The 23,161-nt window shown below is 42.3% G+C and overlaps 2 protein-coding genes across 25 annotated transcripts in view; one reads left to right on the forward strand and one right to left on the reverse strand.

The window, feature by feature from the left end:
* Window positions 1-13,219, forward strand: part of ZAR1L (zygote arrest 1 like) — a 90,837-nt gene extending 77,618 nt beyond the window's left edge. For 4 of the 21 annotated variants that reach the window (XR_005725674.1, XR_005725678.1, XR_005725680.1 and 1 more), the window contains 4 exons: window positions 1,985-2,049; window positions 2,427-2,828; window positions 2,967-3,133; window positions 7,780-7,867. The gene's annotated coding sequence lies outside the window, so the exon portion shown is untranslated. Of the gene's footprint in view, window positions 1-596; window positions 2,829-2,966; window positions 3,134-7,006; window positions 7,103-7,779; window positions 11,115-12,256 lie in introns of those variants that run through there. The other 17 variants (XR_005725689.1, XR_005725691.1, XR_005725675.1 and 14 more) reach the window with 13 other exon arrangements.
* FRY (FRY microtubule binding protein) overlaps window positions 1-23,161 on the reverse strand; it is a 323,252-nt gene that overhangs the window by 18,449 nt on the left and 281,642 nt on the right. For 3 of the 4 annotated variants that reach the window (XM_040267100.1, XM_040267099.1, XM_040267103.1), the window contains 9 exons: window positions 22,518-22,658; window positions 20,381-20,560; window positions 18,138-18,299; window positions 15,612-15,686; window positions 12,242-12,412; window positions 6,170-6,370; window positions 5,450-5,611; window positions 2,627-2,793; window positions 1,062-1,251 (listed from right to left, as the gene is read on the reverse strand). In XM_040267100.1, coding sequence (XP_040123034.1) covers window positions 1,062-1,251; window positions 2,627-2,793; window positions 5,450-5,611; window positions 6,170-6,370; window positions 12,242-12,412; window positions 15,612-15,686; window positions 18,138-18,299; window positions 20,381-20,560; window positions 22,518-22,658 — 1,449 coding nt within the window. Of the gene's footprint in view, window positions 1-1,061; window positions 1,252-2,626; window positions 2,794-5,449; window positions 5,612-6,169; window positions 6,371-9,289; window positions 9,299-12,241; window positions 12,413-15,611; window positions 15,687-18,137; window positions 18,300-20,380; window positions 20,561-22,517; window positions 22,659-23,161 lie in introns of all 4 variants that reach the window. The other variant, XM_040267101.1, reaches the window with a different exon arrangement.

The following is a 23,161-nucleotide window of genomic DNA, read 5'->3' on the forward strand; positions in this document are numbered from 1 at the left end:
GGTGATGGTTCTCAGCAGAAGGAAGAGTACTGCTCAGGACTATAAAGTTGAGCATGCAGTCTAGTAACTGTAGTATAACAGGATCACAACATAACACAAACATAAATATACATGATTAACCATTACTTAAACACAGACTTTAGAACAATATAATAAATTACATTGTTCCTGAATCTTTACAAATATACCTCAAATGGTAGCTTTGGGATAGTTTGTTTTTAAATTTCAGTCTGGCTTAATGTTAGGGTGTTTCTGGATTCTTATCTTTCAGCAGTCCATTGTTTCCTGTTTTAAGGCTAACAGTCCCTCCAGCCTCGAGTTCATCTCAGACAGGTCTCATGAAAAGTAAACTGGAAAACTTGAGAGTGGGCCGCACAAATAACAGAATATGGAGAAACTAGCTATTAGTACTGTTGGTATACACTCCTCTAAGAATGGAAGGGCCTCCAGGCTCAAAAACCGATTTTACTTTTATATTAACTAAATTATGGCTTCCTGAATTTGCAATTATTTAAAGCAGATGATACCATTTTTTCCACTTTTCACATAATTCCTTATTTTCCTATCTCTCCCTTTTGCCATGGTTCTTCCTGAAGGTGATCAGAGGGCCCCATTCCTCCATCTAGCACACGTGCTTTTTCTCATGATGTACTCAAGAGAATCAACCTCTCAAAGTGTCACAGGCTGGCAGGTTGAAAGAATTCATGGTGAGTGGGAATAAAAGATAAGGAAAAATAACGAAGAAGAAAGAGGTACACCAGAGGTCGAAGTGGAAAGAAGAGATGGACAATGGGCTTGGTTGAAGATACCACCTGTGGTCCCGAAGGCCTGGCTGCCTGCCTGTGCCTGATGATGCCAATGAGAGCTGGAGGGGCCAGCGAGGATCACATCCCAGCGGCCCGAGCCGCCGAGCACAACGTCTCCATGATGAACGGAAGAAAGGATGAAGCAGAGGAAACTGAGGACAAAGTGTAGTGTAAACCCAGCACTCCCCCCTCAAGGGAGAGGCCAGCTGGCTCCCGGAAGAGCTGGCAGCTGCGGTGCCTTTGTGGGCAGCGTACCTTAAACAGGGAGGAGAACACGTGGAACGTGTACACAGCACAGGAGCCGTCCGAGTCGCACATGAGCTGGTTGATGTGGCTGCGCCAGGCCTCCTCGGCGTCGTCACAGGCCGTCGGCTGAAAGGCGGCAAGGATGGCCGAGAAGAAGGGCGAGGGAGGGGGCGACACTCCCCTCTCACCTTCCCCGAAGCTGGAAAAAACGCAAACGACAGTCAAGAATGGCGTCCTCCTTACCTTTGCTGGAAGTGTCGGTTCTCACCCGAGGCACCCCTCCTGCCCGCTCCTCCCGTGGGGGTTGCTTCGGGAGCCTGGCTCTCGGTCAGAGGTCTCGAGATTCTGATTCTAGAAAAGAGGATTTTTCACCAACTCTGATTTCCTTTATACAGATACAGGACCGCTTTTTAGCCTTCACCAACCGACCCTCACTTTCCTGCCGGCCTTTCCCCAGACACAGGGCACATTCACTCACATTAGATCCATTTCAGTCTTTTTCATTTTTCACTTTAAAAAAATGAGAAAAATTTCGTATCTTTTCACTTTTCCTTTGTGGAGGGAGAGTAATAGTGGGTGTATACACATAAATGACTAGGAGAAAAAGGGCAGAGAAAGGAAAATGAGAGAAGAGAAATTCACAGTGAGACAGGGAAACAAAGAAAGGAGAGAAAAATAAATGAAGTGAAAAGTGAGCATTTCTTCTCTAGGTATCACCCTAAGCTGTTTCTCTGACAAAAGGATATGCATCACCATAACAGAAAGCCTCTGTCTAGCCACGTCAGCAGCAGTGTTCAGAGGAGTGAGTTTAGGATTCTGACTTTCTTCTCCTGAAGCAGATCTGTAGCATTATTTATGATTTATCCTAGATGCCACATTAATTTTTTAAAATCTATTCCTTTATATGATTCCTGTTTATATTCTCTGACTAGATCTCACTTGTCTCAGAAATGTCCATCTTGAAACTGAAAGCCACCCACTTAAAAAAAAAAAGTAGGTATGTAGCTTATAAAGAGCCTCTTGTTCTGGTCTTTTAACTCAAGATGGGAAGAACTCCATTTCCAAGCCTTGCCAAGCTTGCGTATCTTCAAAGCTTATAAGGTGTGGACCATGTCCCCGAGGGCTCCTCTTTGGCTTTTCATGTTATTCCAGGGCTTTAGGGATTCCCTGGTGGCTCAGTGGTAAAGAATCTGTCTGCAGTGCAGGAGACGCGAGTTCGATCCTTGGGTCAGGAAGATCCCCTGGAGAAGGAAATTGCAACCCACTCCAGCATTCTTGCCTGGGAAAATCACATGGACAGAGAAGTCTGGTGGGCTACAGTCCATGGGGTTGCAAAGAGACACGACTGAGCGTCTGAGTACATTATTATTCCAGGGCTCCAAGAATTCCTATAGACATAGCCTTCCTGGTTCCGCATAAGGCCCTACACTGGAGCTGGATGATTCCTCACTGGTTGACAGCCTTCCAAGTCATGTCAGCTTGGACTCCTTTGTGAGAAAGTCCCAGAGGCACAAGCCTGACATTAAACTGGAGTTAGAGCAAACCCAGTATGACGTGCTGTGTACACCCTTTACCTGGCAAGAGTGAAGTGGTCCAGCGCTCGACTGCCTTTTTCTTCTGCCTCAGTCATATCCAGGCTAAAGCTGTCACTGCATTCGAAAGTGGCTGGGAGTTCATTTATGGAGCTGGAAAGGTCATCCTCCTGCACGGTGGCGTCCTCCTCTTCCTGGACAGCATCGGCCTGGGAGCAAAGGAGAGAAAGGAATCCCCCAACACGTAAGGATATCCAGAGGCAACTCTGAAATCCAGAGAACAACGTAAATTGGAGGCATATGTCTTCTAGCTATGGTATAGTAAATTTGTGAAACTGAACTCAAGAATTCTCTGAAGCACTGTTCTTTATCTTCTTCTCAGCCTTTTCTGAGAGAGTTCCCAAAGAAGCTGTCAGAAGATTACCATATTTGATCCACACTTAAGGAGTATAAATGCTAAACTTGGAAGCAACCCCCTGGGTTGGACCTCCACTTTCAAAGATGAGGAAGTAGATGCTCCACACAGGAAAAGGACGTGCCTAATACCAGGTATGTAATCAGAGCCAGAGCCAGGGTGAGAGACACCATCTCTGGATTCAGAGCTCCTTTGTTGTACAAGCCCAGTCTTCTAAAGCAAGTTACCTGGAGTTAACTCTCCAGTATATTATATAATTTGTAGTATGTCCAATGCTACTGATGGAAACTAGAACTTAGAATCATCAGTGCCTGGCATAATAAAGGCTCCTGAAGTCTCTGCCATGCCCATGATTGACCCAGAGCTATTTATTGAGCCTGCCTTGTTGACAGGCCTTCCATTACTGAACATCCTCTGAGCTACACATACATACATGCTTCACTCTTGGGAATATCCCCTGAAGGCAGCACATATATATATGAGGGGCTGCTCTTGGGTTGCTGTAAAATGTAGAATGAGCAGGGAGATGAGACGGCTCTAGGGTGGCAGAGCTGGGACCACTGAGAGGCAGGAAAGAGACTGGCAGGTCAAATGGAAAAAGAGGCTGGGCTTGAACCCAGGCCAGAGGGAAATCATCTGGAGGACCAATTGTTCTTCAGGAGAGGAAGGAAGGCAGCCTGACCACAGAACAGGAGAGGAGAGGAAGAAAGCACATGTACGTGGTTCAGTGAGTCATTTTCTTAAAGACAAAACCAGGGCAAAAGAGGCATATGAATTAGAGCGCGATCACAGTTGACATCTGGCTGCCCCTTTAGTATTTTGAATCTAGGATTAAATAGGGAAATTAGGAATGTTTACAGACATGTTAGGGAAATAGGTTATCTCATGTCTTTGAAGGAACTGCTTATAAATACTGAGTTTCAGGGGCTTATCCATATCTGTCTCTTCTTGCTCTTTAAAACTAGACTGTTGCCAACGAGACTGCTGACTGGTCTGGGTTGTTAATGTATATAAACTTAATCTACTAAGGACAGGCTGAGATCTTATAAAAACATCTTGTTTTCTCTTTCTAACATCACAGATATATCAAATTTAGCAGAAGCCCAGCTGATGTAAAAAACAAAGAAAGCTTTTCAGAAATTAAACTCAGCCTTGCCCTGATAGATTTCTGTGTGAATCCATGAAAATATTAGGCAGTGCTTTGTATGCTTAGCATTCGAAATAGAAAAGTTGACTACTGCAAGACTGAAACAACATATGCTAATAATAACTTCACATTTATTTTGTGATCTTCATTCCATGAAGTTTAATTTCAAAGATTCTGGCATTTTAATCTCAGGTTTCCTTTCTGGTCCCCTTTTTGGCTAGAAAAGGATTCTGCTAATTCTCAGAATCCTGGTCACAGTTCTTTTGTAATGAGGAAGTCTTACAAATAATTACAAATAATTATAAGCCTCAGTATTTTTAGGTGATTGTAGTTTGGTTGGTTGCCCTTGGTGTACAGCATATAGGTTTTGCTAGATCTCAGGTGTATTTTTAGTACACTGTATAAGGATACAGAATAGCCAGTATTTTATTTTTCTGTAGAAGCATCAGAAAGAATATACTTTTATAAATCTGTTTTCTATGTATTTTTTCCTATTTTCTCTTTTAAACTTATACCACCATAACCAAACTCAAGATAAAGAAAACTTTAATCCTAATAGTAATAGGCTATTTTGGTATGTCTAATATAAGAAAATAAAGTTCTATACTAATGGCCATTTATGTGGATACATATGTGAACACAGTGTGGAAGTTGATAGTTTTATGGACAGAATGGCTTATGCAAATCAATAAAATAAACCTTAAATGAAATACACATTTTAAAGTTCCTCTAAAAAGCTAACCTTTTAAATAAGGAAATTCTATCCAATACTTACTTTTCTCCTCAGAGAGCTGATTAAGACAGTTTTGTGCATAATACTGTGATTGATACTGAAATTTGTGATAGCCCAACAAAAGGCGAGAATGCAATCAATGCATAGGCTGTATAATTGGTTCCTACATAGGAAAAAATTTCCACCAATCTATGCATACACCCACACCTCACTTAACAGATTGTTTTATAAAAGTCATGACAAAGAACATCAGTTTCCCTGTCTCAGCCATCTCAGACATTTGTTTTGCTGTTAATCAGCAGTGTTTGTGCTCTCTGGAGAATGCAAAACGTTTCATCTTAAAAGGACCTCAAATCAAATCTCTTTCAACCAACAAGAAGATGGTTGCTTAGGTCTTTTGCGAGTAAAGCAACTTCAAAACCTAGGCTCAGGGGCACTAACAACTATTTCATAAAAGAAAAAGATAAAGGTAGCCCCTCAATTTATAACCCTCTAAGAATGCTCAGAAAATTGGAAATACATTATTTTTGGAAAGAAAACCACAACCAACAATTGCCAAAATCTCTTCACCTTTGAACCCTCAGAAATCTGAAGATTATTCATATCAGGCAGAGCAGCATCAAAGCTAGCCATCCTGGTGTTAAAGGAGTGAGGGTCAGCAGGGGTCAGATCACAGGCGGTCGTGAGTGATTCCATGGGGTTAGTCTCCTCCGAAGGGGAGAGATTCATGATCTGTCGAGAAAGCAAAGGAAACACAACGTTGTGTGACGTTCCCATTCTTTACAAGCTCTGATTACTTTTTACATAAGTGTACAAGCTGGTTGCTATTGGACAAGTACTAACTACTGAACATATTAATACATACTTCACTGTCATTAGAACTTAAACACCGCAGCTGGCAAGGCCCAGCACTGTAAGACACAAAGACCCCTTCTCTTTCCAGATAACCCCATCAAAATGTCTTATTTCCTCAAACTAAAGATATTGGAGGAATTTTTTCTTTTTTTTTTTTTAAAGAAAGAGTTCAGCATAAGTTATTTAGGGAAAATCTAGGCCTGAACAAATCTGATGGCATTCAGGGCTGATGAAACCCCCAGTGTTTGTCTCCATTTGCACCCTCCAGAGAAGAAGCTGGTTAGAATCAGACAGACCCCACCCGACAATCTCAGGTTTGAGTTTGGCAGCTGTGGGAAGTTTCTTTAGTTGCAACTGGAAACTGCCCTGCTGCCTGAATGACAAAGAGCAGTCTCCCAGTTTCTTGGGAAGAGGAGGCGGAGAGTTCCTACTTACGAGGTCAGAGTGCTCCAGGATCTGGCTGGTGGTGAGGTCCTCCTCCTCAGAGGACTCGTCAGAATCCTCGCGGTTCATTTTATTGAGGCTGGGAGAGCTTCCTGAGAGCTGGCGCTCCTCCAGCAGCTGCAGGTCACACTTGTCCAGACTGTCCAACGAACGCCTGCGGACTCCCCAGTTGAAGTTGTCCATACTCTCGCCCTGAAATCACACCATCAGCTGCTTTTTAAGGCCAGAATTCTCCCGCATGTACAGCTTCACACATCTGATCAGTCATAGCTTAGCCTCGATACTTTCATTATGAACTCTCAAGCCCTCACCTCACGGACACAGGCACCAATGATTTTGCTTACGTGTTGTGAAGAGTAGTAAAACAGCACACTGTTTTCACTAAATGCGTGTTAAGTCATAGATAGATGTGATCATACACTCTTCTTTGGCACAGTGGGTAACACTGTTTTACAAGTTGATTTGGGAGTACTCTTAAAGAGCCATGTTAACAAAAAGCTATCAGAAAGAGACTGTTAATATTAGAACAACTTCAACAGAGGTGTTCCTTACCTACTCCCTGACCCCCACTGTTTAGTACTGTTGTCCAGAGAACAAAGTAAGGGCTATGCTTGTGGCACAGTCCACAGCTTCTGGGTATTAAGTTGAAGAGCATTAGGTACACATTCCAGCCCGTTTCTGCCACAGCAGTTTTCACAGATAAAATGCAGTTAAAGGGTGTCAGAGAGCAGCTGGGCACAGTCAGACGATCATGCACGATGCAGAGGCCAGAGCAGCAAGGCTTCAGTTTTGCTTTAGGCTCATCTTTAAATAACTGTTCCAACACAGGAAACAGTTCCCTCCCTGGACCTGGATGGACTGACCTGGTACCAAGGACTGTTGCTGAATTGTTCATGTGTACTGAGAACTGGGCTAAGTGGCAAGGTAGATGTTACAGAAAGATTTCAGATATAGCTCATATTGTCTCTACAAATTATCATATATTAAGTAAGTTTATTTAATTGAATATAATTCCCCCCCTAAAAACAAATCTGGGTTTTATTTCTCTCTCCAGGAGTAAAGCAAGAGAAATATTCCTCACCCATTGGTGAGCAAATTTGAACCTAACAAATAGGTAATCTGAATAATACCTAGCACAGAATCTTATCATGTACATTAGTCATTTGAAACACAGATGGTTCACTGAAATAAACTTTCTGATGAGAGCTCAGTTAATAGCATAATCATATAATTTCAGGGAGAGATATAAATTACTATTAAAATTAATGATTTTTTTCCTCTGGTTTTATGGGTCTATTTTTTCTGGCTCCTAATAAAATAAAGCCTACCATTCTCACAGATCTCTGGTATAACAGATGCTTAGCTTTTCCAAAGTCTGTTTTGGCTATTCATGGTGGAAGGCAATGGGTAAGAACACATTCTGGATATTATGTGTAAATTATCATCATTCACCCCATTTATGACATTTATGATTATCCTTAAGACTGTTTGATTATATGACTCAGTATTTGATTTCTATAGTTTATAGCTCTATCTGTGCCTTTTATCTGTTAACTACTGTGCTACATTACCACCAAATGATTGTTTTTTTCCCCTGGTAGGGAAGGCTTACTATTGTGCTGGTATTTTAAAACGGCTGTTTCACGGAAAGAATGAAAATAATGTGGAAGAAGCAAGAGTTCCAGGAAGGAAAAACACAGTATGTGAAGAAATAAAGAGGGTAAAGAAAAATGAAATTCCAAAACAGAGAAAAAGGAATGTGACAATTACTGGGAGAAATGTACAACTGTGAAACAAATTTACAGAACTGATTCTCTTTCACTGAATCGATGGATTGGATGAACTGTCTGAGGCAGCAGTTCTGGAAGTCCCCCACCCTGAACCTGGCTCACACTGAGCTGGCAGAGAGATATATCCAGGGCCACAGAGTGCTGCACTGGGCACAGTGCCGCTGTGTTGATCTGACCACAGCTCAGGTGAAGACCTGAATCAGTCAGGCGTGGGAACTGGGAGTCAGGGAAGCTGTTCTCACAGGGATAATATTTGGTGTCTTGCTGGAGGATGCAGAAACTGCATCGGAGGCAAGGATGTTGAAACCGTTTCCCTAGTGGCAGCTGAGGGGTTGAAAGCAACAGTAGTCTGGCCTGTGCTGGAGTCTGTGGTGATTAAAAGTCCACCGGGCCTTCTCACAGCACAGGACTAACCCTACTCGGAGAGCTGCCTTCTAGCCTCCCCACACCCAGATGTCATGTGGGGTCAAAAGCCAAAACTGTTTGTGTGTGTGAGAAGACTGAGAAGGTGGCTGACTATCCTTGATGGACAACGTGCATATGTCGGTTATCAAACCTAAATAACCACTCAGGGTTCATACCGAGATGAGAAAATATTCACAATGGAATACTCTAGAAGTGTTGGAAATCATATTCGTTGATATTGGAATACCAAAAAAGAATTATTGTTGAAGGAACTTAGAAGTCAAAACATGTTCCCCCAAATGACCCTACTCAGACTTAAGCCTATAAGACATGGATATAGTGTGCTCATAGGTCACTTTGTCCAGGATAACACTGGCTTATGCCCATTGTCTGGATGTAATTATTGCCAGACTCCTTTTTAGTTGCAAAAGGGTCCTCACCCTTGGATAGTCACTCACCCTACAAAGATAGCTCTTAGTCCTAGAAAATAAAAGCAGTTGATTGGAAGTGGACGTGGTGTATTGTTTAGATAAAGCTTGTTGATTTCACTTTTAATAAAAGAATTAAACCACAAAACCAACCCATTCCAGTTGTGCAGCTGCCTAATGAGTAATTATAGGATTTCTATGGATCATACTTAAAAATTCACCTTCCCTCAAGAGATAAAATTATGCAACTTCCAGAACTAGACATATAAAGATTTTAAAACTACATTTTAAAATGTATTCATACTTTCAGAAAATATTTTCTTCCTTGAGCAACCAAGAAAAATATTTCTATCACACACATCTCTATATAAATGTGCAAATAGGCATACATACTCTCCAAGGGGAGAAAAAGCAATTATGTTGTTATGAATCTGCAATGATGCAAAACACCTACTAGCGTATCTGAATTGAAAATAGTATCATCTTACCTGAAGTTCCTGGGTAGCGGATTGAATGGACAGAAAAAAATAAGAGGTCTATTTAAAATGATTATATTACAGATACTCAAGTGCATTTGTCTTAGTTTTAACAACAGCAACTAGCAGTGCTAAGAGTATATACTTCAGTAGAGGCACCTTAAAAAGCAAAGATACACTAACCCGAAAGAGAAGAATTAGTACCAAACACCGGAAATTCCAGCTCTCTCAGCAGTGGATGACGTAGCTGGTAACAAATCATAAATACAATTTCCGAAATAGCTTTCCACTTCAGTGACAACTTTGGTCTGTCTCAACACTTTTTTTTTTTTTTTTTAAGAATGTCTGAATTTTTATTTGTGAGAAAACTGTGAAATGTCATGGAAAGACTAATGAGGGTCATCTGCTGGGGGAAAAAAAGGTGGCATCACCTGATCCTGCCCACAAAACCAGAAGTGTTTGTGATCAGGCTGTTTCACTGCTGAGGTGCAATTCACAGCAAAGACGTAGCACCCTTTAAGGGTTCTGAAGAGTTCAAAGGCAAACCCTTAAAGATTTAGTCAATACATTGAGACTAATGAAAGGGAATAAACATGACAAGAACCTTGTCTGTCTTTTTTTATAAATGTGTTTTGATCTAGAAGCCAAATATGCTTACCTTTTGCAGATGAGGAAATACTGAAATTATTCATCAGTGACAGTACAAAGGAACAGACACTTAGAATGCCTATTCTGCGCCCAAAATTATGTGAAAAGCGTCACACAGGTCACCTTACTTGACCCCTCACATCAGTTCTACAGGCAGGTTATCATCATCCCCATTTGGTAGATGAGGACGCCAAGAGAAGCTGCTGTGAGGCTTAAACTGGGTCAGAGGCTGAGCTAAAGTCAGAGCTGGACCTGCTTTGACTATCTGTGACTCTGTAAGCAGGCTAGAATCCCTTATTGTAATCTTGTGGAGAAGTAACATTCTCAAATAGTTTATTTTATTTGGATAAAATACATACTATCACACTCTTGTTTCTTACAAAATCATAATCATACAAGGTAACAACCACTATTTTCTTTTTCTAGTTCTTGTTGGCTAGGACAATAGAGAAAACACTGGAAGGAAGGCATAGTATCCATCACTTGCTGTCCCTGACAAATATTAGCATAAAATTTGTTTTCAAATGATAAGCATCTAAGGTTTTCCTTATTTTGATAGGAATTAGTTCTGCAATTATGTCTGATTCTTCTACTTGATAGCATTCCTGCCAGATCCCTTCACACAGCCCATTTGTCTTTGTATGAGATTGAAAAAAATGATGCCTCTCTTGTTTCATCAATTTTCTCTCCTCAGTTTAACTTACAGAGTGAAAAGGGTACTACCTAAGCTTGAATTCTAGCCTGAGAGCAAAGATGAGGTCAGTTGCCCAAATTAGGAACTTAATCTTTTGACATTCCATATACCTCTAGCTCATTTTGAAAATATTCAAAACAGCTGTATTTTGCATTACACTTTTAAAACAGTTCTCACCACATTTACTTGTTGATTTCTTTATTGCTAGTTATGGTTAACATAGAAAACTGCAGAGCTTTTTACTGGTTCAAGAAAATTCAAGGTGAAGAGCTGACATGTTTTAAAGGTGCCTTGCAGTCAGTAAGGACTAGATCTGATAAACCTGTTTCCAGGGGAGGAATTGGTGAAGGATACTTTCTTCATTCTGAGGACATGACTCTTCCTTGCTGGCACAGCCAGCCAGGGTGGTCAGTGGCCAGTAAGGACAAGAATGGACAGCCCTATGACCTCGCCTTGACCTAAGTGGATTGGTCAGTAAGTGTTCTTTTAGGGAAGGTAAGCAGTTACCTGAAGTATAATTCCCCACAAGTTTATCATTAGGAGGTGCCCACCTGCCATAGGGCTTCCCTGGTGGCTCAGATGGTAAAGCATCTGTCTGCAATGCGAGAGACCCGGGTTTGATCCCTGGGTTGGGAAATCGCCTGGAGAAGGGAATGGCAACCCACTTCAGTATTCTTACCTGGAGAATCCTATGGACAGAGGAGCCTGGCGGGCTACAGTCCAAGGTGTTACAAAGTCGTGTCAGACTTGACACAACTGAGTGACTAACACTACTACTACCATAGGATATGATGAGCTTGGAATCTGGGCTTCCATTTGAACTGTATGACTGGCAGAAAGCCCTCTGGGAAGTATAATGTGGAGCCCACCACACACCAGGCTCGGGAGCAGGCATTTTTACAGATGGCAACCTCATTGAAGGGAACTTAGTGTCCATCCCAGGAGGAACGAGCCTGCCTCTCAGCTGGAATATGCCCCCAAGCTACTGAAACAATGCTCCTCCTTCCACTCCCAGTTTTCAAAAACATGACTCATAACTGAAGCACCTTATTACCACAATTATCACTCAGATACATAGATCTGCATCTGCCCGTTCAGACTTGAATTCAGATGCTCCAGGTGTCAAAAACCAGCCAAAAGCAGAGCCAGGAGCTCTTATACGTTAAATCTAGTTTCAAGTTCTGAGGATTTCAAACAGCACAAAGATGCCAGGCCCTCGGGCTCCAATTGCAGGCTGTAGCAGGCAAGCTTTGAAATCATCACGTAAGAGCAACTTCACGCTTAAAATAATTAAATGCTTTGCCTGTTTTTCCCAGGCACCAGAGAACAGGCTGAGACCATCAGTGTTTCTGGTTTTTAAGTTCACCTTTGGACTAGACACACACACAGTCTCCTTGTGGCCATTCAAAGTCAGATCTCTGCCATTTAGAAAGAACTTGGAACCACTTTGGCCCTGGGCTCAGACAGGAAGGGTGGGGTGACTTTCTGCCCAAGTTAAGCTGCTATACTTTAAATAAACTGATCCAAAATAAAGTTTACAAGCTTTCTAATTAAAGAACTCACTATTTAGCAGGTAGAAAGAAAAAGGCTGAGCGGATGGTTTTCACTGAGCCTGTGCCTACCTCTCCATCCTCCAGCTCCACGTCTAGAAAGTCGAAGTCTCTGAAGACCCGGAACTGCTGCTCGCTGTTGGTGTCGTCCATGTTCTCCTGCTCCCGGGCGCCGTCCTCGGACGACACCAGGCTCGCCTGATGCTCCAGCAGGTCCAGGTCCCCGCACGACGAGAAGACCACCTGTGAACCGAGAGGCCGCTCCTGAGAAACGACTCTCCTTTCGGTGGCTGAGCTACAGGACCCGTAACTGGCTTCTCGTAGCACTGCATTTCCAGTACACACCTAATTCCTTGAGTGGGTATTTTTAGAATGTTCTTCTATTATTTATGTTGGACAGGTGCCTTCAGATTAAACGTTGCAAAGACGCAAGTTCATGTACTAGGAAAATGTTTGAGTCAAATAGTTGCTTCTTAATTAAGACTGGATCCTACATTGTGTGTGTTTCAACTGAGCGTGTCTGTGTTCACAGACAGTCTACAGCACCCAAGAAATTTTCCATTGTTTCTACACTGACCAAGGTTAGAAACTGTATAGATTGGCATACACATACACATCACATACATATTATCATGTAAGATTTTAAGGACTACTGATGCCAACAAAATATGTTACTATAGAATGAACTGTGAGAGCAAAGGATTTAACCCTTTGAGAGATAAACCAGGAACTGGTAAAGAAAAAGAAACCTAAGTCAAGAAGTACAGAACTTGTTCATTTGAATTCCAAAAGAGAAGCTGAGCAGCTGTGTTCAGAATTCACACTCAAATTCCTGTCCTGTTGATTTAAACAAAACTTTTTTTTCTACTAAAATTTTAGTATGTCAACCTTTTAAAATTATATGTATAGGTTCATTTTTCTTGGGCCATTTTAATATAACTTCTTTGGAATAATAGACTTGAAATAAATCTACATGTTTTGCTATGCAGCCTCTCCTGAACATAGACTGATATTAAACAAAATGAACAATGTTCTTTTAATTTAACCATTGTAACCTCTTGGTCTTCCTTGAAAGTAAAAATTCATTTATAAGAATTTAAATATAACAATTGTCTCTCAAAAGGAAAAAGTAAATGGATTTTAAATATACTTTCTTTTTCCTCCAGTGTTTTAGGAACAGTCATAGGATTTGCACTAGGTTTTTATAAAATGGCACAACACACAGTCTGTACAGGGACTGCAAATGGGTGCACAAGATAAACAGCACTGACGACCAGCCACCTAGTCAGGGAGAGAGGAGAGACTAGAATTTTTTTTTTAAATTGGAATATAGCTGCTTTGTAAAGTTGTGTTAGTTTCTACTGTATAGCAAAGTGAATCAGTTATATGTGTGTATATATCCCCTCTTCTTTAGATTTCCTTCCCACTAGGTGACTACAGAGCACTGAGTGGAGTTCCCTGTGCTATACAGGAGCTTCTCATTAGTCATCTATTAAATTAGTATTTTATACATAGAATGAATAGTGTCGGTTGTCGCTCAGTCATGTCTGACTCTTTGCAACCCCATGAATCGCAGCACACCAGGCCTCCCTGTCTATCACCAACTCCCGGAGTTCACTCAGACTCACGTCCATTGAGTTAGTGATGCCATCCAGCCATCTCATCCTCTGTCGTCCCCTTCTCCTCCTGCCCCCAATCCCTCCCAGCATCAGAGTCTTTTCCAATGAGTCAACTCTTTGCATGAGGTGGCCAAAGTACTGGAGTTTCAGCTTTAGCATCATTCCTTCCAAAGAACACCAAGGACTGATCTCCTTTAGAAAGGACTGGTTGGATCTCTTTGCAGTCCAAGGGACTCTCAAGAGTCTTCTCCAACACCACAGTTCAAAAGCATCAATTCTTCGGCACTCAGCTTTCTTCACAGTCCAACTCTCATGACTACTGGAAAAACCATAACCTTGACTAGACGGACCTTTGTTGGCAAAGTAATGTCTCTGCTTTTGAATATGCTATCTAGGTTGGTCATAACTTTCCTTCCAAGGAGTAAGCGTCTTTTAATCAATAGTGTATATATTGTCAATCCCAGTCTCCCAGTTCATCCCACCCATCCTTCCCTGCTTGGTATCCATATTTGTTCCTACATCTGTGTCTCTGTGTCTGCTTTGCAAATAAGTTCACTTGTACCATTTTTCTAGGTTCCACATATAAGTGGCATTACATGGTATTTGTTCTTCTCTTTCTGACTTACTTCACTCTATGACAGTCTCTAGGTCCATCCACGGAGAGACTAGCACTCTGATTTCCTCAGCTGAATGCTCCCTTTTCTAGTTAGTGTGGCTTTTCTTATTTGTAACACAGTAAACAATTCTAGCTTGAAAGGCCACAGCACAGAAGCAGGCAGTTGGGATCTGAAGGGGAAAGTGTAACCACAGGGATGGAGAGAAATGGCCCTCGCTGGCTTTGCTGCTGCAGAGATAAAGGCCGCCATTCCCCTTCCTGGTGGGCTGGGAGGCTCCGTCCGCCCTCCCTGTTGTCATCCCTGGTCCCTCTGCCCTCAGTGATGTCACAGGAGCAGCAGCAAACCCACCAGTCAGCAACTTGGAAGGTGACTTCAAAGGAGGCAATGCTTCTTTCTTGCTAGAGCACATTCCAGGATGATAATAAGTATCAGCCTTTACTCTAGGAACCTATAAGTCTCTCATATTTCACCGAGTCATGAACTACATTAGCATATACATTTTGGAATCTTAAAAGCAACTCCACAGAGAAACTGTTTGCTGCTTCTTTACTTGAAAATAACTTGGTTTGCGATCTTCTTTTCTGGTTACTAATAAAGATGCTGTAATACAGATGAAATAAAAATACCTTGCAAAACCAAACCTTTTGCCACAGTGTTCGCACACACAATTTTAATTTTCTAAAAAGCTTCAGAAGTTAACTTCTGTTACTTTTTCATTTTATTTCAAAGCCCAATGGTATATATTTTTTTCCAACTGTAATATCAGAAGTTTATGCAAGAAAAAAACACATCACTGTTTTCACCTTTACACGAGTAAAATAGTGACATCACATTAAGAAATGTGTGTACAGGGTAAAATTATATGCCAAAGGAATGTATATCATGTACAGTAGTGCAGGAGACAGTCACATATACCTATTTTAAGAAAGTCTGGGTATATTCTTTAAAAAGATACTAAAAAATAAAAATAACGCGATTTTATTTACCAGCTTGAGTTTCTATTTGCCCACTGGAGCAGACAGCCAATAACATCTTTCAGTGTTTCTAAACTAAAGATTAAAAATCATAGTGTGGAGAGAAGTCTAAGAGATTGATCAAGATGATGGATATCATACTTGTAATTCATAGTTGAATCCTCTAAACTACATGACCAAAAGCAAAAGCCATAACTATACCAAAATAAATATGACCCATGACAGAACTTACTGATGGATTCTTGCTTAATCCTACTTCCTGGCCACACAGAGAAAGGACGTGCACCAACTTTTCTTTGGTCCTCTTCTGGAAAAGAAGCACACAGGTTTTAATCTGGGGACCTGTAATCAAATCTGCTCTAATCCTGTGGCCATCAGCCACACAGGGCTAATTACCTGAGATGTACCCAGTGAGAACAGAGAGATGTAAAACACATGAAGATCTAGTATGAAAGAAGAGTGTGAAATAGCTCATCAATGATTATATACTGATTATATGCTGAAAAATATTTTAGCTATATTAGCTAAAATGTTACTAAAATTAACTTGACCTTTTTTATTTTTTTACTTTTTTCAGAAGATGACTGTTAGAAATATTTAAATGAGGCTCACATTGTATGTCTACTGGACAGTGCTGATCTGAACATTCCTAAGGGAGAGGATATGAAAGTCAATCCCTTGGTTCTCAGCAGATACTCATTACTCCCCTTGGTCATCTTTCTTGTGTGCTACAACTTTCAGTCATTAGCAAGCCCTTCCTTACACCTAAATTAAATCTCTTATGTTACAATTCAAATCTCTTTACCCCAAATGGGAAGATAGCTTTACTTTCTGCAGAATTAAATTTGATTATTTGCAAGGCATGTTAAATCTTTCTCAACTTATCCTTCCTATAGTTAAACAGATTCAATTCCTTTTGCTTTTCTTCATAAACCTTACTTTTCAGTTCTTTAAGCATTGGGATTCTTCCGCAAATCATCACATTTTCCAATGACATAGATAAAGTAGGTCTCAGAATGATGGGTGAGTTGAGAATGAAAAAGATGAGTAACCAGAGCCTAAAAAACATCAACGTGCTTCAGAGCCACTCTTAATCACCCTAGTCGCTTGAAAATGATTTTTTTTTTCCTTTTTAACCTGATTTAAGTTAATATGGAGCCTACAAGGAGGCCAGGATCATTCACAGATTTTCCTTCTTGATGTAACTCAGTTCCCTGCATCCTTCTTGAGACACTCAATATGGTGTCACTTCAAGGTCAAAGACAGGAGGACCTTGATGATGAAGAATGGCAGCAGATTCATTAACCTCTTTCTCTAGGTTTTAGTGGGCATTTTGAAATTCTGGGAAGGAAATACAGAGGATCATGGAATGGGGCTGTGCATATGTTTTCTCTTTCCAAACCCCCAAGAGGGTAGAGCGGGTTCTCTGTTCAACCCACAGTGAACACCCGCTGAGAACCAGCTTGGCTCCAGCAGGGGGCTGCACTGAGGGCTCCGTCTTCCCAGCCTCTGAGAGTGAGGATGAGTCCTGCTGGGCGTGCACACTAAGGGTTTTACACAGCCGGATCCAGGGCCAGCTCTGCACAGCATCCACTTCTCCTCCCGGTAATGCAGCTCCTCTTTCATCTTGGGACGGCTCTTCTCCCACCAGGGGACACTTTTCCTCCCTCGTAGGGATTGCAAGAATCCTTTCTCTAGAATGAGGCTTCCCTGGTGGCTCAGACAGTACACAATCTGCCTGCAATGCAGGAGACCCGGGTTTGATCCCTGGGTTGGGAAGATCCACTGGAGAAGGGAATGGCAACCCACTCCAGTATTCTTGCCTGGAAAATCCCATGGACTGAGAAGCCTGGCGGGCTACAGTCCATGGGGGTCAGCCAAGAGTCAGACACGGCTGAGCAACTAACACTTTAATTTTCTCTAGGATTCCTGCAGATGTCAGGGAGGGAAGGCCTCTACCCTGAAATGGTCAGAGGCAAAGACCATGTAAATCTGGAGCTGCCAGAGGTCGCTGGTGCCTCACAGGGAAGAACCTGCCTGAGGATGAAGTTAGCAGAGAGGAAAGCAGGACTTTGGGACAGGAAGGTGGGGCCGTGAGGAGGAGGGAAAGGGTCTAAGGATTCTGTGTGCTAGAATCCAGCTCCACTTGAAGCCGCGATACGGAAGTGAACACGTTCCTTTTTCACTTCAGGCAGTTTTTCACTGGGCTTCTGGCGCATGTCACCCAGACAGCCCTAAATAATACACAGGTTTCACTTGACATCAATCACCCATAGAGTGAACAGAGACAACGCAAGCATGGAGAAATCTGGGCGCCTGCTCTGCTCATGTCAGCCTTGCATGAACCCGGATCCAGGGCCGGCTCGCAGGACAGCGTGCAGCCCTGCCACAGAGGATTGGTCGGGAGAACTAGGATGTATTATTTGGAGGAAAGAGGCCTCATCTGGGTGAGTGGAAGAGGGGGTAGGTTAAGTGTCTGAAGGGCTGCCACGTGAGAGATCTGATTGCATTTTCTAAGCCTTAAGAGAACTAGGATCAATAAGTAGAAGCAACAGAGTGTCAGACTTCAACTCAACATAATGAACTGTTCAAAGAGTAAAGAGGTCCCCTTGGAATACGGATGCCATGAGCTCATCACTGAAGTGCTGATGCCCAAGTGGGTGACATCAGGAGGGTGGCTGCCCAAATCGCATATCACAGCTGGGTTCTATAGGGCCCCTAAGCTCCTGTCCAACCCTGCAAGTCGAGGACTCTTTACCTGGGAGTACTGGGGCCTTTTCCAGCTGACAGGGACAAGGACGTTGGAGTTGGAGCCCGAGGAGGTGGAGGATGCACTCCGGGTGACGGCCATGGGCCTGGGCTTCCCGTCACGCCCAGAGGAGTTCTGTAGTTCATCATACCGTCTCCCAATGATAGGTGTCTGCAGGGAGAGAGAAGAGAAGCATGCATTCTCTCTCATCCACAGTCCTTGGTACATGGCTCGGTCTCCCAGCAGCCACCAAGAACTGCTTATTTGATGAAAACGTAGAGAAGTTCAGTGTTATGTGGAGGATCATTTCCCTGATGTTCAAGAACACATTCTAAACCATTTTGCTTCCCTGGTGGCTCAGATGGTAAAGAATCCACCTTCAGTGCGGGAGACTGAGGTTCAACCCCTGGGTTGGGAAGATACCCTGGAGAAGGGAATGACTACCCACTCCAGTGTTCTTGCCTGGAGAATTCCATGGAAAGAGGAGCCTGGCAAGCTACAGTCTCTGAGGTTGCAAAGACTCAGACACAACTGAGTGACTAACACACAAACCATTTTGCATCTTCAACCCCTTCCCACCCTCTTGAGCAGCTGAAAACAAATCCAATTGCTTGTTCTTAAATACACTTCACAAATGACTATAAAGATGAGAAAAGAAGCATACAGGGAAGCAAATTACTTTCAGATGTTTAAGCTTGAAAGACTTTCTTATAACAAGATCAAAATTCCTTCCCCTCATCCCAACCTGCCAATAATTGCCAATCTTATGCTCTCAAGTATTTAAAAATTTATTTAAATCAATGATTTCAATTATTTAAAGGAAACAGTCAGGGCCAGGATCTTGGGCAACATTTAAGAAATTTCACTCCTGAGAGGTCTGTAATGTGGTAGCTGGGTAGGCAGCACCTCTCAAACTTCAGCCACAAGGGGGTCTCTGCAGAAACCTGTTCACAGGCCCACATTCAGAGATGAGAGACACTGGCTGGGAGTGTTCCACCTGTCTCTCCAGGCCCATCTTTCTGGAGCACCTGGGTATCTGGGGCGTGTAGCTGACTGGCTACAGGTCTTCTGTACCTCTTTGGAACAGAATAAACTTTAGTAAAAGAGTAAGTGCCCCTCTCCTACCCTAGCAATATAAACTGTTTAAAATGGAAAAATATTGATTTGATACCTTAATGTCATATAAATATCACAACAGTAGCAATAAACAGTGTCTCATCCTGAGTGTTGAATGGTCAATGAGACGACTGAAAAAACCCAATCTGGCTACAACTGAGCCAGGAAGTTGCATGTCAGCAGACCTAGGTTATTCCTTTAGTGAACTGATGGATTCAGCCAAGCTGAAGAATATGTATGAAGTACGTTCATGCATTAGACACTGTACAGACCGTAATTACAAAGTGGACAGACCACGGTTTCTGCTTTAGGGGGCTTATCGGTCATGGGGTAAGAGAGACAGGAAAGCAAATGTATTTTTATATCTTAGACTAACACACTTAAGTGCAGGTTTCCAAAAGTTTGTTCATGGACCAGCAGGTAAATTGGACTATTTGGTGTCCTCTTTTCTTCCTGACTCCTTAGTTCCGTTCATAGGTCTCTTCTCTCCACATTCCCTTCTTTCTTAAGCCAAGAATTTAAATAGTGGCACTGAAAAAAGCATTGTGGGAGACTTCCCTGATGGTCCGGTTTTTAGAACGCCATGTGCCCACTGCAGGGGCCGTGGGTTTGATCCCTGGTCGGGCAACTATAATCCTGAATGCCATGTGACCCCACCAAAAAAATTGGAACTTAATAAAAATGAAAATACAACATATCAACTTAAAAAAAATATTAAAGAGAAAAAAGCAGTGTGGCTTGGGGAAATGACCATAAGGGCAGATTCCATAAATCTCGGTCATTCACTGGTTTGGCTACAGTTCAGGAAACAAGGTTACAGATACCAGACAGGACATGGCAGCAGTCAGATAAAGAATGAGTGAAGGTCATGGTTTAAAATGCTTAAGATCATTCCTTTTTAAAAATTGTCTTTTCTGTGGAATTGTTTTTATATAACTGAGGCTAGCTTCTATTTTTAAAAGCTGCCAAATGAGAGCCCCTGTGAATATGTTCTTAAAAAAGAAAAAAAAATAGAACCTCATTAGGCCTTAGAAGCTTTCATTTGACATAAATATAAGTCTCCCCTTCTCTAGGCGGCTAGTTTTGAACTTTGCCACTATGTATTCATGCTAAAGTTTATGGAAACATTAACATACCTCTGAAATATCAAAGTGGAAGTCTAGGGTTTTTCCAGGTAATTCCTTGGATGAGCTCGTCCACACTCGATGTATTTCTATCTTTGAGAGGTCACTGTGTTGGTAGGAAGGCAAAACTAGGCTGGCAGATCGAGAAACCACCAGCTTCAAAATATTCAGAGCTTCTCTCCAGTGAATGCTCTGAAGGAAATGAAACAGTCTGTCAATACTTAAGAAATTATTTCATTAAAAAAAAAAACTAACATGCTCCTAGCTACTGAAACTTCTCATGACCTGTCAGAACTCACTAATTTAAAACAGTGCAGGAAATTCTTTGGTAAGCAAAAGGCAAATGACATAAAAAAGATAATTTATCTGTAAGAGGAGCTACATTTAGGAAATAAGCAAATAAAAAAGACCAGTTTTGTCCACATTTAAATAAACAGAAGGTTAAAATAACAGGGTACCACTTTTGCTAATGAGATACTTCCTTAATTTGAAAAGCAAAACAAAACAAAAAATCTCCACCCTTCATTGCAGATATGCTACTGTTTCCTTACCCCTCAAGATTCTCCCTGCCTCCAGTTTCCATCCACGCTTCCTGCTTCTCTGGCTCTTTCTGCTCCATTTGCTTCCTAGGCGTCTGACCTCTGCCCTTAGCCCTCTTCTCGTGACCTAACCCTGGAGTCTGGGAACCATTCTTCACCCTCCTCTTCCCTCCCCCCCTGAGAATCTGACGCCAACCCCTGCCCACCTCCATTCCTTTTGGCACGGACTCAGCTGAATCCTCCCTGGACTATTTCAGTGGTCTCTTAACTGGTTTCCCCACTTGGAGCCTCTCCTTGGGTCCATCAAACCCATTCCAGCTACCGTGATCTTTCCAAAATCTTCAGCTCAAGCCACTTCCCCGCTTAAACGTCTTCAAGAGCTCCCCCTGGTGGACAAGGAGGAGTCCACACTCTGAGCAAGCCCTACATGGGCAATCTCCCCCGGAATTCGCCATACCGGCCGATGTCTCTAGCCTCTGTGCCTTTCCTCATGGTGTCCTCTCATCCTGGGATGCCCTTCCACCCCTTCCTCATCAAACTCCTACTCTTCCTGTCCGTGTCACTGTGTTTCACCATCTCTGTGTCTGACGACTCCCAGGCACACCGAGACACTTCTCCCATAAAAATACTGAACATGGATAACCAGCCTGATAAATGTTATTATTTGCCTAGGACTTGGAATAAAAGCACATGAAGTAAAACGCATTCCCTTCATTCTTAAATTCTGCACAAGGGAGGTCATGGTTTGATATGAAATTAGCCACCATTCAAGATAAGATCTCAAGTACAGGGATGATCCACAGGACTAAGAACAGGTAGTCTAATAAAACAATTTTTTTTTTTTGAACAAGGGTCAAGATGTGAACTGACCCTGTCTCTCGTGAGTGTCAAGTGAGAAAGCGATAACGAACATCTACCTCATGGTACAACTGTTATTGGAGCAATGCCACTTGGAGGAAAAAAAAAAGCTTGAAAATCATTTTTAGCATTTGCAAATTCTGCAAGTAATGTGACTGGTGAAGTGAAGATTGGGGGAAAAAAATGTTTAAAATTGTCAGGCTTAGTCAATGAGTTTAACAAGAGAAAACCGAGCATTTGTCCTTGAACTCTGAAACTCACCAAGTACACAGTATGTTTTCTTTGCTGGAGTATTTTCAAGTAGAAGTATGCCGATTTCTTAGCCTTAGTTCCTTCGACCCTAAGTGACAATTTTCACCTCTGAATTAACCGTTCTCATCTAAAACACCTAGTCTAGAACCAGGCACACACAAGTTGCTTCTTCCTTCTCCTTTGAAATAGAACCCCTCAAACAAGACCCTGCCCCTGCCCCCCAAGCCGGAACATGCTTTCAGTATCCGGCCTTTAAGCTCAGGAGGCAGAGACGTGTCTTCTGAAGGCTCAGGAACACACCGCGGCCTGGTCCTGTCTTTCTCCTCAGGATGCCGCTCAGGGTGGTGGTCAGCCACCGTCTTGGCCGCTCTCAGTGTGTTATGGACATCGATAAATGAACATGTAGCCTGGCACCCATATAACTGTGGCCAAGTACGAGCTCTGTGCAAAAGCTGTCTTTCTGGGATGACTGTCTGGAAACATCCTGGTTCAATACTCACCTGCACGTATTTTTCAATGGTCTTCAGAACTTCCACGTTGAACTGCTTTACAGGAACGACAGAAAGGTCCATGTAGCTGAGCAGGCTGTAGATCACCTGCAGGAGGGGCTGCTGCACGCTGGGGAGGCCCTTCTCCAGAAGCTGTGGGGGCAACGCACAGGCTGAGTCATCAGACACCAGATCTCCACACAGAAGCACCAAGGTCTCCTAGTACCTTTATGACTGCACATTTCCTTAGAAGGAAAAGAAAACCCTAACTACTGAAGAGGCGGAGATGTTATCAAAGGCAAAGCTGTAGGTCTGATATATAAATATAATATTCAGGGACTTCCCCGGTGGCCCCGTGGTTAAGACTCTGTGCTTCCACAGCAGGGGCACCGGGTGTGATTCCTGCTTGGGAAACTAAGATCCCACAATGCCATGCAGCACAGCCTAACAAATAAGTAAATAAAAGCTCTTTTAAGAAAGAAAAATGCTTATACAAAATTTTTTTAAAGACCTAAAAAAAATTCACACAATGGAATACAACAAAATAAACCTCAACAGGAAAGCATCAAACACCAACAGTGACTGAAAATTACAAACGAAAACAAAAGAGATACATTTATAAGTTATCAAATTGATGATAGTACTGGGGAGGATAT

Source organism: Oryx dammah, unplaced genomic scaffold (assembly GCF_014754425.2).
Source record: "Oryx dammah isolate SB20612 unplaced genomic scaffold, SCBI_Odam_1.1 HiC_scaffold_24, whole genome shotgun sequence".
NCBI lineage: Eukaryota > Metazoa > Chordata > Mammalia > Artiodactyla > Bovidae > Oryx > Oryx dammah.